At 50.6% G+C, this 15509-nt stretch overlaps 1 protein-coding gene across 1 annotated transcript; it reads right to left on the bottom strand.

The window, feature by feature from the left end:
• Positions 1 to 200: 200 nt before the first annotated feature.
• Positions 201 to 15509, bottom strand: LOC105471197 (transient receptor potential cation channel subfamily V member 6). The gene is made up of 15 exons (XM_071094344.1): positions 15060 to 15509; positions 6987 to 7084; positions 6709 to 6831; positions 6199 to 6336; positions 5795 to 5893; positions 5464 to 5639; positions 4812 to 4958; positions 4214 to 4426; positions 3826 to 3912; positions 3650 to 3726; positions 3237 to 3402; positions 2824 to 2890; positions 2200 to 2468; positions 992 to 1098; positions 201 to 612 (listed from the first exon to the last, which is right to left on the bottom strand). The coding sequence occupies exons 1-15, from the start codon at positions 15473 to 15475 to the stop codon at positions 330 to 332; spliced, it is 2466 nt and encodes an 821-aa protein (XP_070950445.1). The 5' UTR covers positions 15476 to 15509; the 3' UTR covers positions 201 to 329.

Raw genomic sequence — 15509 nt, 5'->3', positions numbered from 1 at the left:
GGTGGAGACCAAGTGCCTGAGCGGCTGGCCTGTTTTTACAGTGTTCAGATGTGCCGTGCTCCTGTCGGAATGGGTGAGGAGCAGGCCGCAGGAGAGCTCCTCACGCCCTCCCAGCCCCGTGCTTGGGCTGGGCTCCATCTGCCCCAGAACGGAAGGAGTAACGCAGGCCTGGAGCAGTGATTCTCCATGTACATTCCTTGGCATTCATGCTACTCCTCTTTCTTCCCTGGGGCCTGGGAGATGAGACCTCTGGGTGTTTGGTTTTTGTTTTGTTTGATGCTCCCAGGAAAATGAGAGCAAGTTCCGGGAAGTCAAGTGAGAGCACGCAGTCAAATCTGGTATTCCCAGCCCTCCCCGTCCTCCAGACCCCTGTTGATTATCCCACGCAGGTCTCTCCTCAGGGTCCCCTGCCGAAGCCTTTCCCAATTGGCACTGCTGCGGGAGGTACTTCGAGACACTGAGGGGGTAGGAAGGGACAGGTGGGGGCTGAAGGGACAGCCCAGCTCTAGTTTTTCCACCGAGTCTTTGTCCAAATCCTCAGAGCCCCGGGTGTGGAAGGCCTGTGCGTAGCGTTGGATCCGCTGCCGGTTGAGATCCTGCCTGTCTTCCACCCTGTGGAATGCAGGGACTTGAGACACAGCCAGGACTTGAAGAGCAGATACAAGAAGGATGCTTGTCTCTTATCCCCGGTCCCCCCATCCCTGCCATTGCTGGCCTTTTCCCTTCTGTGCAGCCATGGTGGATGCCTGGGTCACTGGCCCCTTGGCAGCTAGGCCTCAGGAAGCAGCAGACTCTGCCACAGGCTCCCTGGATGCTTGGAGAAATCCAGGCTCCAGACGGGACCCCTTCCTCACCAGCTCAGTCAACAAGCATAGAGCCTAGGGAGCATACAGGCCTCCACAGGGACCCCAGGAGCAGGAAGCTGTCTGAGCAGAGGGATACCCTGCCGATGAGGCTTCTCAGGGGACACCTACCCCCGCATGTCACTCACCGCAGGAACCAGCGGTCCCCCAGGCCATACTCCCGTCCGCAGATCCCAGAGCGAGGCCACAGGCAGCGAGGCAGCTTCCGCTCCAGCATCACCGTGGTGGCCACAATCTGTGTAAGGGGACAAAAGGGGAAGTCAGAGATGAGGCTGGGTGCAGACAGAGGAAAGAGAGCTGCAGATGGAGAAGAAGGCGGGAGGAGGAGAGGATGCAGGGCAAAGGAAAACAGTCTAGCAATGCCAAGGAAACTTGGGAGCTCGTGGTTTCCCCAGGGGTGATGAACTACACCCCTGGATCTGGGAGGTGGGGCAGCCTTTGTTGACCATCTTCAGTGGGAGAGAGTTGATAGAGCTTGAGACCAACAGTTCTTTACCCAATGGCCTGACATCCGTGATGCAGCCAGGCCAGAGGCAGGAGAAAGACAGGAGGCGGAAGCCCCATTCCCAGGAGCACAGGCACCAGACAAAGCAAATAGAAAGGGCTCTTAAGGGCTCCCAGATATTTTGACCCTACAGACATAAAGGCCACTTATAAATATAAACATCCCACTTAGAATATCAATATATATTCCTGGAGAAAATATTTTTCTCAGCGAACCTTATTTCCCAGCTTAGTTTTTCCACTCCGTTTTCTACACAGCATAATTAAATGCCTTCCAGTTTGGGAAATTTCCATTATTTTGCTGAAATAATTTTTTTTAGATAAATTATTTTCTAGGTGTTTTTTAAATGAGGATTTGATTCATCTCATGGTCTTCTCTCCCTATTTGAAGATCTGGCTGAAGATAGCTTCTGCTACTATAGGTAGTTTGGGTGGCATTATTTTTTTTAACACATCCAGCTTTCCATATCAAATGTTGCAGACTTAAATATCATCAAGAAGACTTGATACTCCAGTTTTTATTTGGGAACAAAATGTACAGAGTGCAGTTTTAGCCACTGTTAATTTTCTTTTATCTCTTGTTGATTCCTCTAGAAAACACTGAGCTTTTAACTGTTGAGAGAACTGTGAGGCATTCTTCTCAGCGATTCCAGTATTGCCTGGTTGAATTGCTAATCAGTGCTTCTGTACATTTTGCATGATTTTGCTTGCTTTGCCACAACTGTCCAAACATAAGTGGGGTGGAGATATCCTGCCTCTCTCTCAGCTTGGCAGGTTCCTTGGTAGGAAGGTGATGACTTGCCCTAACCCTCCCAGCCACCAGGGGGCTCACCTGGGCCCTCCACAGCTCATCGCGCTCATGGGCCACTCGCCAGTGAGTGTCGCCCATCATGGCAATGAGGAGGTTGAGCATGAGCAGCGTGGCGATGATGGCGAAGGCAGCGTAGGTGATGCTGTACATGAAGGGCAGGTCCACGTTGTAGTTGGCTGGGCCATCAATGATGGTAAGGAATAGCTCGAAGGTGCTGAACAGGGCCATGGGGTAGTCGTAAAAGTGGCCCAGCTCTTCGGGGTCCTCTGTCTGGAAGATGATATAGAAGGCTGCTCCACCCAAGGGGGTGAGGGTTACCATGGCAACCATGCAGACGACCAGTCCACCCTGGGCTCTGCATCCATGTCCATCCTGGTCCCTTCATCTCAATATCATCAGCTCTGCAGTGCTCCAAACTTTGGGTTTTTATGGTCCCTAGTTTTCTATGAGCCTCATCTTCTTGATCCTAAGAGCCACCTCTCCCTAACACTCCCAATTTTTCTGACCTCTGGACATCCTCTGACATCATATGGTCTCCTCTGATCTCTGCATTACTCCTCCTCCCCAAGTTTAGCCAGAACCAGTGACCCCTAGACTTTCTCATCTCCTCCCTGCCTTGGCCCCTGGTCCTGGACAGATGATTACCTGAAGCAAAGCCCAGGATGACCACAGCCATCAGCCAGCAGAATCGCATCAGATCGCCAAAAATCATCTAGAGGGAGCAGGAGGCAGAGAACATCTGCACACATTCCCCAAGCAGTTGCCCCATCCAACCTCTAATAGGTCTAACCCCGACAAATCTCACAGCTTCACCCTCCAGGACAGGGGTTGGCTATCTATGGCCTGTGGACCAGATCTACCTGACCTGTTTTGGTGTGGCCTTTGAACTGAAAAGGGTTTCTACATTTTTAAAGGATCGTTAAAAAAGAAGAAAAACATGCAGTGAGGCCATGCGTGGCTTGCAGAGCCTGGAATGTCTACTGTTCGGCCCTTTGTGGGACTGTCTGCTGACTGCGGCTCTGGGGCCTTTCTCTAGGGAGCTTGTGGGGAGGACTGACCTTCTGGATCATGATGGTGAAGGGGCCTAGCATCTGGAATCCTCGGGCGAAGTACATGACGTTGCACCAGCCCAGCACGAGTGCAAAGGACATGGGTACCACCTCCCCGCTGGCACTGATGAGCCGCATCACCATGGTCACCAGCACCATGAAGGCATAGGTGATGCTGGGGAAGCAGGGAGGAGGGTGATGAGGGGAGGGCTGGGATGATCCTAGGGACCTGACAGCAAGAATATAGCTGGGAAAGTACCCACACATGCAGATTCAGCCTCTCCACACTCAATGCACAGGGTCATGCACATAGCACTAGAGAGGGGACTCTGGAGCTAAGGTTCTTGAGAGGTCAGGAATCCAGGGAGTGGAACTGGAGCCCTGTTGAGGGAAGGGATGGGAGTAACAGGAAGGAAACTCACATGAGGACATGGAATGGGCCCCCAAGGATGGTCTGTCCAAAGAAGCGAGTGACCCCCATTCTGAAGATGTCTGGAATCTGAAGAGAAGTCAGGGAGACACAAAGGCACTCAGATACCGGAACTCAGTCTGGATTCCTGGGGCAGACAGCCTCGCCCAGATTCCATCCACATCTCACCTCTACCAGCAGGATGATGATAGCCCCAATGACAGTCACCAGCTCCCCCACCAGCCGGATGTCATCCTTAGGGGTCACATAGGCTTCCTGATGGGGGAGAAGAATGGTCAAAACGCTCAGGGCTTTCAGGCATCTGCCCTGCGTTTCCATGGTGCCCAGGGTCACCAGCCTCAGCAGATTCTTTTTAATCTGTTAGGTTTGGCTCTTCTCAAACTCTGCTCTCAGAGTAAGAGCATATGTGTGTTTCTGTGGGCATGCATTTGGAGTTTGTACCCAAATATTTGAGATTAGAGCAAGGGGAGAAATGGTGTGAGGAAGGGAAGGGACACCAGTCTGAGAACAGAGAGTCAAGTCCTGCCCTGCTGATCTGCTCCTACAAGGATATCACCTGAAGTAGCTTCTGCTGTAAGAGTGTGTTGTCCCGGGGGCTCGTGCGGTTATTGGTCCTGGGCTTGAGGGGGCGGTAGATGCAGCAGATGGTGAAGCAGATGATGTACAGCAAGTATATGGCACCCAGCATGCAGAAGTATGGCCGCCCGTACCGCTTCCACTTGAGGCTCACCAGCTCCTTCACTGGTGTCTGGTCCAAGATCTGGCGAGCCTGCAACAGAAAGAGAACAGGCAGGGCTGGGCGAGGTGGCTCACGCCTGTAATCCCAGCACTTTGGGAAGCAGAGGCAGGCAGATCACAAGGTCAGGAGATCGAGACCATCCTGGCTAACACGGTGAAACCCTGTCTCTACTAAAAATACAAAAAATTAGCTGGGCCTGGTGGCGGGCGCCTGTAGTACTAGCTACTTGGGAGGCTGAGGCAGGAGAATGGCCTGAAGCTGGGAGCAGAGCTTGCAGTGAGCAAGATCGCGCCATTGCATTCCAGCCTGGGTGACAGAGCAAGACTCCATCTCAAAAAAAAAAAAAAAAGGAGAACAGGCAGCTCAGAGACCCTGACACCCCTCCCCAGACACAGCCTGCTGTGATGAACCGTACCTCCCGCTTCTTGGTGGTGATGATAAGTTCCAGCAGGGACTGCTCATCCCCTGAGGAGTCGATCTCTGTGAGGTCATATAGAGTCGAGGTCAGTGGTCCATATGTCCACTGGGTGTGCTTCCGCTTCTGCATCAGGTGCTGGAACATCTAAGGGAAAGTGAAGATGACTCAGGAGCAGTAAGCAAAGGGGACAGTCACAGAATGTGGATAGGATGCATGTGCAGGAGGATAGCACCCCTGGAGAGGGTGGCTGCCCTTTCATTTTGATGACAGCCTTTAGAGGGCAGAAGAACCCACATTCACAGTGATGCCCTAGGTTCCTCATCCTCTCCCATGACTCCCTCCAGAGCTTGGAAAGGAGAGACGAGAGGCTGGAGGGCCCTGCTCTGGGGGCTGAAAGGGAAAGGTGGGCTGGGGCATTACAGATAATCCCAGCTTGGGATCTAGACTCTGTAACCCCCAATGCCTCAGGGGAAAAAGAGTGGGCAAGAAAGAGAACAGGTAACAAGAGTAAGAGGGGTTGAAAATTTTTTATGAGTTGAGAGTGGGACCTAAGCATCAGGGATCGTGTTCACCTCTGTTTCTCCCAGGGCCAACAGGATAGTTTGAGGGTCATTAGAAAGACACCTCAGGGATGGGGAGTGTTTCTCACCACAGTGTTACCCTCCACTCCAGCCAGCTTGAAGGGGGTGAGACCCTGGTGATTGGGCACGAGGTCCAGGGGCTGCAGGTGGTCCCCATGTCTGTCGTAGGACAGCAGCAGGTTGTACATCTGGCAGGCAAAGGTTTTGTTGGGCTGGAGGATGAGGATGTGTAACACTGTGTTTCCTGGGGAGGACACAGGGTATCATGTGGCCACTGGCCTAAAGTCCCTGATGTCCCCATCCCCACCCTGGGGTCTTCCTGAAGGTCCCAGTCCCTCTCTTCACCCAGCCCCTCGCTCCCTGCAGCATCTCAGCTCCCCTCCCCATCCCAGCTCTTACCCAGGGAGTCCTGGGCCCGGATGTCAGCTCCATGCTCAATGAGGAGCCGCACGATCTCCTCGCTGTTCACACAGGCAGCAAAGGACAAAGGGTGCTCCCCTGTGGACACAGAGAGATCCATGGCAGGAGAGCACAGGATGGCAGGATGGGGTGGGCAGTCTCCCCCAAGTGACAACCTTCTCTTCCCCCACATCTCAGCTCAGGGCCTGGGGACAGTTTTCATGCAGAACCAGAGGAAGGGTCGTGGGGTAAATTGGCCTCTAACCTAATTAAGCCCTCAAAGGATTGTTCCTTCCAGCTGCCCAACAGATACAGCTGAAGGCAGGATCCTCCTCTGCCTGGCCCTGCTCTGCCTTGCCCACCTTTCCAACCTGCCCGTCCTCCAAGCCCAGACCTGCTCTCACCAAAATAGATGAGGTTGTGGGGACTACGGCGGAAGGCAGTGCCTGTGGCTCTGGCAGAGACACTGGCCCTGCGGGCAAGCAGGGCTCGCACCAGGTTCACGTTCTGGTTCACAACAGCGATGTGCAGTGCAGTCTGACCTGGCCCAGAGACAGCTGTCAGTCAGGGGTCTGTCCCCAGGATCCTGCAGGGGGTCCCTCCCTTATGCACCCCTGGTCTCTTTCCCTCGGGGGCAGCCTGGGATGGAGAACAGGGAGCCCTCGGGTGTTCAGGATTCCCAGAGGATCCAGCTGCTGCCCATCTCTTCCTCTTCTCTAGGCCCCCTGGCATTTCAGGGGGCAGGCATGCTAGTGATGGGCAGTCAGGACTGACACAGAAGGGAGGCAGAGAAGAGAAAAAAAGAGTAGGAGGCTCAGATCCCCTTTGTCTTTCCCAAATTATCCACCAGAGACTGACTTGAAATACCCCATCAGCCACTCCTGCTCTTCACCCCAGGCCCGTGGGCCCCTCACCCTCATAGAGCTCAGATGTCATGGGCTCAAAGACCAGCTCCGGGGCAGCCTCCATCAGCACCATGGCGGCCTCCAGGTTGTCATAGAGGGCTGCTATGTGTAGCGCCGTTTCCCCCATGGCTCCTGGCATTTACAGAGAGGTGGGTTATATGGCTTCCATGGGACAGGGGATTGGGGACAATAGATTCAGAGGCCAATAGCACAAGGTCCTGGGCACTCCTGGGAGGCCCCATGTGTGGGGCTCACCTAGGAGATCATGCTGCGTGTCTGCTTCTTACCTCTCTGGTGCACCTCGCAGTCCTCATACTTGAGCAACTTGTTCAGGGCCTGAATATCATTCTCTTTGGCAGCTAGAAGGAGAGGAGACTCCCAGATCCTACAAAGGAATGGATAGGAAAGCTGGAGACAGTAAGCATACCTAGCTGTGGAGGGAAACACCCTGGCTTGACTCCATTATACACAGAGGTATGTGCCTCAGCAGCAGGAACCTCAGGGTCTTCAATCAAGGCAGGTGGGGCCATTGATGTCTTTTCTCTTTACAGTCAGTAAATACACATCAAGTTGTTGCCCATTTTGCGCGCGTTTGAGATTGTCCATGCCTGGTTTCCTTCCCCCTCCCTCCTGGGGTCCTGGGACCAGAACATATCATGTGTGAATGTATTATTAGTGCATTTCAGGTACAGAGGGGAGGAGTTCTATTTAGACATGTGGCTTACCTGCTAACCAGTTTACCCCTGGAGTGGTCCTGTTTTACCCTCACCAGGTGCCCTGAGATTGCCCTCCAGGATAAGCCTTGTTTTGCATGGACCGAGGAGTGCAAGGAATTCCTGTCTCATCTTTGTGGAGGAAGTCATATGCAGAGGCTAGCAGGATTTCTCCTGGTGCACCATCCTCTGCCTACTCAACCTTCTCAGCAGAACCCTTCAATACTGGTACTTCCCTCCCAACAATAGCATCTTCAGGGCTTAACACAAAAGAACAGTGGACCATAAGAACAAGCCTGGCTCCCAGCTTCCCTTCCTCCTAGGTGTTCATTCATTCATTCATTCATTCATTCATTTTCTGTCTCTTCCTTTCTGTCTCTCGTCTTTCTTCTCATATCATCTCAACAGCCTTCCTTCTTAAAGTGGACCCCTGGATCAGCAGCAGCACATGAGCCCTTACAAGAAATGGAAATGCTCAGACTGACCCTTCCACCTAGCGAATCCAAATCTGCAGTTTGAGATTTCCAGCTGATTCCTGGGCATATGAAAGTTTGAGAAGCATTGCTCAAGTGATCCTTGCATGCAAAAACCAGTGGCAATAAATCAGACACAAGCTCAGGGGGCTGAGTTTCCAAACAGCTCACATTAAAGTTGGCGAAGCAGTGTTCTCCATCATTTTCAGACCAGCTGTCTAGAGGACTTTAGGTGCTAGTTTGTTTTGGCTATTGGCCCCTAAGACATAAACTATGGGCAACAATGATAGGTGCAGAGAAAAAAGAGAATCCAATCTAGAGGATTCATTCATTGAATTTCATGTCAATCTGAATGTTCCCATTCTGCCCTCTTCTGACCCTTCTTGGATTTACCCAATTTGGGATTCATGGATCAGTTTCTTTCCCTGAGTCAGATTAGTCTCTCCTTATTATCCACTTCTCGCTTGTTTTAGGCAAAATTGTCTTCTCTGACTCCCCAGATCATCTCTTTATTCTTATTCCTACTGTGTGCTAAAAAGTCTCTTTTAAAATTAGAACTTACCCCAACTAAGACACATGGGTCCCTTTGATTCAATTTTCTCTCTTGGCCTGGAGCCATTTGGTCTTTCTATGGGAGTAAATGAAATAACTCTATTTATCCATAATTTGACAATTATGTGACATATAAAAAGACATAGACAGGAGCTCACATTCTAAAATGCTGGCAGTGGCAAGAAATTGACTCCAGAGCTGGAGGTGGGAGGGCAATCAGAGAGGAGACATCAGCTCACTCATCTCCTCTGCCCGGCCCCCATGCACAGCAGCAGCCACCACGTCCTGTCAGTTCAACATGGAAAGCTCTCTCTTCATTCAGTCCCTACCTTCTTGCTCCTGCTAACCTTCATTAATTCAAGTCCTCATTCTCTAGCCCAAGATTAGCAAAATATTCTTTTAACCAGTTTCCCTGCACTCTATCCCCATCTATCCTTCTTGATGCTGTTGAGATAATCTTTCCAAATGGCAAATGCAAAAGTCCAATGGGTCCTTAAATGCTAAGGATAAGGAACACAGAAGCTCTTTAAGGTCTTTGTGCAACTACTTTTCCACCCTCTGCATGTCCCACCCACTCCTTAGACCTGGCATTTTGGTCTCATCCTGTCTCAGCACTGCAGAGCACACCCTTCTCCCTATATCCCTATGGCTCTTTCCTTCTAGAATCCAACTCCCCCAGCCCCCAGTTCATTGTGTCTTCTGCACCGCCTATGCTTAGAAATACGCCTAGAATGGTGTAGATGCTCACTGACACCATCTGTAGAGTGAATGAATCAGCAGCAATGCCAAAAGGTGGTTTGACTTAACTGTTCCTCCTTATTATTTTCATCAGCTGCCCCCTAAGCCAACCTTCAGCAAGCATGTATAAGTGAAAAATAGAACACTTGGTATGCAAACATAGCTTCAAAACAAGTTTTCTACATTCCCTTCATCACCACCACCACATCAACCATTTGCACAAAGCTCTCCTCTCTAGATACCCTAGACTGGGGGAAAAGCAATCGCTAGCACCACACACACACACACACACACACACATACACACATACACACACACACACACACACACACATACACACACACACACACACATACACACACACACACACACACACACACACACACACACACACACACACACATACAGATGCACGGAAGGTCTTCACTCTCTCCTGTGGCCTTACTTTTATTTCAGCATCTTTCACTGGGTGCTGTAATTGCTATGTATCTGTGTCTCTTCCTCTATGCTAAGGGTACTCGAGGGCAGAGACCAGCCACTAACTCATCTTTATATTCCTTCCCTGCCCTCCTCCAATATGCTTCCACATTTGTGTCCCATTTTGACCAAATGTGTGAAAGATTGATGGCAAATCTAGAAATGGGTCCAATAGAGCACGTTTTCCAAGTCCAGAGTTCTACTTGCTGTATCCTAGATGTTAGTGGTGGTATAGTCAGTGGCAGGCTCAAAGATTCCCCTTTGGTCCCTACGCATCTCTGAAGCTGAAAGTGTCCCCCATAAACCTCCATTTCCTATGAATTCATTTTTCAGCCTCTGCTGACACTCTAGTGGCCTGGGGAAAACAAAAAGCTACTGTCAGACCCAGAGTTGCTAGCATTACCGAATAAAAATACAAGATGCTCAGTTAGATTTGAATGTTAGATGCACAATTTTTTTTTAGTATAAGTAATATCACATGCAATATTGGGATACACTTATACTAGCAGCTTATTTGTTATCTCAAATTTAAATTGAACTGAGTGTCCTGTATTTTATCTGGCAACCTAGCCAGACCACACCCTCCGTGAAGAACCAGCTTATGACCCAACCCAGCAAGGTTTGTAGAGAACTAGCCTCCTCTGACTGCAAACTCCAGAATTCAGCAAAAAGGGGGGCCCTGCATGGGGATGGGTTTTGAAGGTGTCCGGCCCAGCCATTACTTGCAATAACCTCATATGCCCACAAGGGGACAGCACAGAAAGCCCTAGCTCACCTGCTTGGGAGTAAGGCTGAACTCAAAACACCTGACTCTCCTTGGGTGCCTGAAGGAGGTGCACAGAGCGGATCTATCCAAAGATTCCTGCGCTTGGGGGACAAATAGATTTTTCAGTAGCAACTCATCACGGGAGTTTAGATCACAACACGGGGGTCAAGGGCAGGGACATGGCTAAGCACCCTGCACAGGACAGCCCTGACTGCAAAGAATTATCCTGTCCAAAATGTCAATAGTGCCAAGGTGAAGAAACTCTGATTCAGAGGTACAATTATTCATAATCCGTTTTAGAATGAGGAGTCTTCACTGTGAAAGGAATCAGAAATATCCTATACATAGAAATGTTTTCTTTTATTTTTATTTATTTATTTTATTTTATTTATTTATTTTTTTTTTTGAGACAGAGTCTTGCTTAGTCGCCCAGGCTGGAGTGCAATGGCGCGATCTCGGCTCACTGCAAGCTCCGCCTCCCGGGTTCACGCCATTCTCCTGCCTCAGCCTCCCGAGTAGCTGGGACTACAGGCGCCCGCCGCCTCGCCCGGCTAATTTTTTGCATTTTTAGTAGAGACGGGGTTTCACCGTGTTAGCCAGGATGGTCTCGATCTCCTGACCTCGTGATCCGCCCGCCTCGGCCTCCCAAAGAGAAGTGTTTTCTTATGGATCATTAAATACTCAACTAAGGGAGAAACGAAAAAAAAAAAGAAAGAAAGAAAGAAAGAAAGATGAAGCCTTTTAAGCTCCCACTGATGAAGTAGTCAAAAGAGATTATAGAGCAAATCTGAAATTGTAACAATATGAAAGGTATTTTCAGGTTCTAGAATGTTTTCTTTTACTAGGCAATTAATTATAATAAAATTGAATGGTCTAGTTGAACATTAGAGTGGTGAAAACCCAACTAAGGGTTTCCTGGCACAAAATCTAGCACGTTATTTCTTGAGCAAACAGATCAATGACTTCCCTCTCAGGGTTGCCTCTGGGCCACCAGGGAAAAATTCCTGACTTCCTCTCTCCATCTCCTCCACCCCATGCCCTCATCTGCTCCTCCATCCTTGTAGATATGTGCACTCTGTGCATGGGTCCAGATTGGGTTTTAGTTGCTGGAAAAAAAGGCAGGATCACAAGACTCTTGAGAAAAGTTCAAATAAGATTTTTAGAGCTAGAAAGGCCCCCAGAAATTGAGTCAAATTTGCTCATGTAACAGCTGGAGGAAGCAAGTCAGAGACAAAGCCACAATGCGTACCCCACTGGTCATTTCTTGGTTGCGATTCTCAGTGTTAATCAGGGCTGGAAGAGGAGTTAGAGAAGACAGGCATGGGTCCCACTGGTCTCACCACAAATACCTTTCCCACCAGCGAGTGTGCCCTCTGGGCAGGGCTGGTGCTGGTACACAACAGGGCTGCTCGGAGTGCATGGCTCCTTGCATTCCTGGGTGGATACAATGCTATGCGGGGGAAGTTCATGGCCCCTCTCATTCCTGCAGCATCTCATTCATTATCACTTTTGCTCTTCACAGCCCTCTAACACCAGCTGAATAGTTCTCCCATGCTTCAGAAAAGGAAACTGAAGCGGCATAATCAAATCATTGCCAGAAGATCACATGGAGTTAAAGGCAGGATGCCTGGCCAAGAATCCAGCCCCAGGCTCTGACCACTAAATTATGTGGTTCTTCTAGTTTTATGGCTCCTCCTGATTTTTCTTGGAGGTTGGGGGGGCAGGCCTGCGCAGTGACCACAGATGAAGGAAAGAGCGGTAATGTGTGGGGTGGAGGCATACATTGGGCACTTGTGAGCCACCTCCCTCCAGCTCATGTTCCTGGCAGTCGGGATGAGGAAGCCAAAGTGGTTGTTTAGAGATTTGGAATCAGGTGCCATCCTAAGTGCCACAGCTCCTTTGTGCACATGTCTATCTGCGCATTTGCAAGTAGGCATGTATGTAAGTATTTACCGTGGCAGGCGAGCACAATATACCAGAGAAGCCCAGGGCTGACTTTTCAGACCCTTGATTCACGTATTTCATGCAGGCATTTAACCCTAAGAAAAGCTCCAACAAGCATGGCATTCCCTCCAAATTGCTCCTTAGATGACGAAGTGTCAGAATATGGGCGGGAGTATGTTCAGGTTAAGCAGCCACTATGAAGCTGCCCAGGACACCCCACAGCAGCCGAAATCAGATCTCACACTTCCTCCTCTATGCTTCCAGAACACTCATTTATACCCTTCTAGTGATGTCCACTAAGCTCACCTTTAGCCCAAGTATGTGCCTGTCAGTAAACTTTGCTCCTAGGCATGAGAACTTCCTGAGAGCAGGGACTGTGTCATATTCATTTTCTGCAGAAAGGTGGAGTGCCTTATGTTCGATACATGTGTAATGCGTTAAATATCAGGAAGTGAGAAAATCCAAGCCCAAGGGAGAGATGACCTGGAAGACATGGGAGAAAGTTGAGAGCTTGACTTGGATCTCAACAACGTAGATTTAAGCAGAGGGGGCTGCATGCTAAGCCCCATAAGCCCCCAGAAACGTCCACTGTAGAAAGAGGAGTTTTGGGTTACCAATCATCCTGGAAAGACTCAAAGCCTTCCTTTCCCACTAGACCATCCTGTACACCATGGAATCTCACCCAATCCCACCCCGCAGTTCTCCCTTTGAGTCCCCTTTGGAACAAATTCAACTTCACCGTTTACTTGCTCTGGGGTTCTGAGCCTGCCCCATTCATAGGGGGATAACAGGACCCACCTTCCATTATTGTTACAGGGATGACAGAGATAAGGCAGGTGGTAGCACCTAGTACAGCACTGGGTTCTCAATCATTGTGTGCTCCTTTCTTCCATTAGCTCACCCCTCACTTGTCCATATTGTTCCTATTTACTTAGTCATCCCATGTTTATCTCAGTGCCCCCATGCCTTCTCTTTAGTTGACGGCACAGATTAGGAAACTCCCCTTGCAGGCAATTTCAGCATCCTTCTGGGAAGTGCCCACCCAAAGGAGAGTCATTGCTCTGGACACCTGATATCCAGGAAGAAGAAGACCAAGAAAGTGCAGAGGCCAGTGGGGAGATCAGAGCAGGGAGGGGGGAATCCCTGCCAAGGGTGACATCAAGGCTTTCTAGCCAAAGGCTGCAGAGGCAGCCCCCATATGATCTGAGGAAAAGTGGGGGCAGACAGGACATGTGGAAGCAGCCTATTCTCAGCCAGACTCAGCTCAGGGCCTCCACTCTGCTCTCCCCTGATATCCCACACAGGGAATCTCCACCACCCCTTCTAATCCCCCAGGCCTTTCTGTACGCTGTGCCTGGATCCCCCGACCCTGGGGTCCTAAGAGTGGGAAGAGGATGAGTGAAGCCAGTGAGGACGACCTACTCTCTAACAACAAAGCCATTCTGTTGCCCCAAGATGTCATCAGCCAAACATGTGCTCCAGTCCCCACTCTCCCAGGCCTTTGGGGTAGAGGTGGGCGGCTGGAGTGAGAGACGGGAAGGCACAATTCACAGAAGGAGACCATCCCCAGCCCAGAATCCTTCAGCAAAAGAAAACACACGGGCCTCCAGGAAGCCTCCCTGGTCAGGCTAAAGCAGGCTCCTACTCCTGGGGACAGAAAAAAACCCAAAGACACAAAGACTTCAGGCTTTCGTCTATGAACAGACATAGTATCTGCCTCCTTTGTGACCCAGGGAAAGCCCCAACAGGCAGGACTTCTCTCTAGCATGCCACCAACTGGGCAGGGAACTCTATTAGAGACCTTGAAGAAGAGACCACATGCAGGGATAGCCCCGAGTTCCAGTTCCCTTCTCCTCTCCGGCTCTGTACTCTAAGCTGTCATGGTGAAGAAAGCAGCACATGGGTTTAGGAAGTTTTCAGAAGCTGGAAGCAGCCAGTGAATTTCCTTAGGGCTTAAACTCTAGAGTCTCGATTTCCATCACCTGAATGCAGGAGAGCACAGGTCCTCAGAACATCTGTTATTTTGACCCGCTTCCCCCACATCTCCACCCACACTAAGAGAGAGAAATAAACCTCAAGGTTGGGTTTGAGCTTTGTGGGTCTTCATATCCCCGCAGTGCTTGGCAAATAGTAAGGCCTTGGTCAATGTCTGATGAGACAAATGCATAGGAATGGTAACTTTTTTTTTCACATTTTGTCTTATTTTCTGGTTCCTGGTGTCTGTGGTTCTCTCTGCTTCATTCATTCAATCGTTCACTCATTCCTCCATGCGAACATATGTATACTATGTGTTCCTGCCAGAGAGACTGTTCTAGAGGCAAGCAGTCGAGATACGGAAGGCATTGTCCTCATCTGCCGTCCTCTCTTGTCCCCTCTTGGGTGGAGGGGCTATGATGTTCTATCCTTACAAGCCCCAGCAAGGCGCCTGGCCCTTAGGGAAGTACTCACAAAAGGCGTGCAGAATTGAATTAGATCTTAAGATAGTAAACACCTGTGCCCATCTCAGCCCCATCCTCTTTCACCAGCCCTACGGGCTGAGGCTCTTGAGACAGAATGCTCCCAAGAAGCCAGTCCGGGCCTGGGAGCACCACCTGTCCAGCCAGAGGTGCCAAACAAAGATGGGAGGTGAGGGAGGGGTGAGGGGTAGAGGTGCAGGCCCGGGGAGGTTGGAAGGGAAGCAGACCAAGGGGGCTTTACCTCTTCTGCTGCAGCAGGTTCTGCTCATCTCGGCTCTGGGCCCAGGACTCCCGTCTCTGGAACCATCTGCAGAACTTGCTCCACAGGCAGAGAATTAGCCCTTTCTCCTTGGGCAGGGACAACCCCATGGGGTGTAGGGCCGGCTCCTTGGGGGCCTGAGGCCGAGGCCAGACCCTGACGGGACTCAGCCTTGGGGCCACATCAGCCCCCCCAAGGGCCGGCCCGCCCTCTCCCTGTAGAGGTCCCGTCTCCTGTCTCCTGCCTTCCTGATGAGTTCCTTGGGAGTCTCCCAGCTGCCCCAGCCAGTCTGCAGAGGGCTGTGAGTTTGTTACACTTGGCAGAGCCAGCCAGGACTCTGCAGGGCTGGCCTGTCGGGAGCTCCTACTGGGAGTGAGCAGGAGGAGCCAAAGCTGCATGGACACTCCCTCCCTCCTCCCAAATTACCTGAGA

This window comes from Macaca nemestrina, chromosome 4 (assembly GCF_043159975.1).
Source record: "Macaca nemestrina isolate mMacNem1 chromosome 4, mMacNem.hap1, whole genome shotgun sequence".
Lineage (NCBI taxonomy): Eukaryota > Metazoa > Chordata > Mammalia > Primates > Cercopithecidae > Macaca > Macaca nemestrina.
The sequence above is the reverse complement of the archived record's forward strand: the minus strand, read 5'-3'. Positions and strand labels throughout refer to the sequence as shown.

Bases quoted from the DNA above. Each gene is read 5' to 3' on its own strand.
- LOC105471197 (XM_071094344.1), bottom strand. From the start codon at position 15,475: ATGCAGCTTTGGCTCCTCCTGCTCACTCCCAGTAGGAGCTCCCGACAG. The intron at 3,727-3,825 runs GTGAGATGTGGA...ACTTCTCTTCAG, and splicing joins TCATCATCCTGCTGGTAGAG to ATTCCAGACATCTTCAGAAT. The intron at 2,469-2,823 runs GTAATCATCTGT...TGGGTGGAGCAG, and splicing joins CATCCTGGGCTTTGCTTCAG to CCTTCTATATCATCTTCCAG.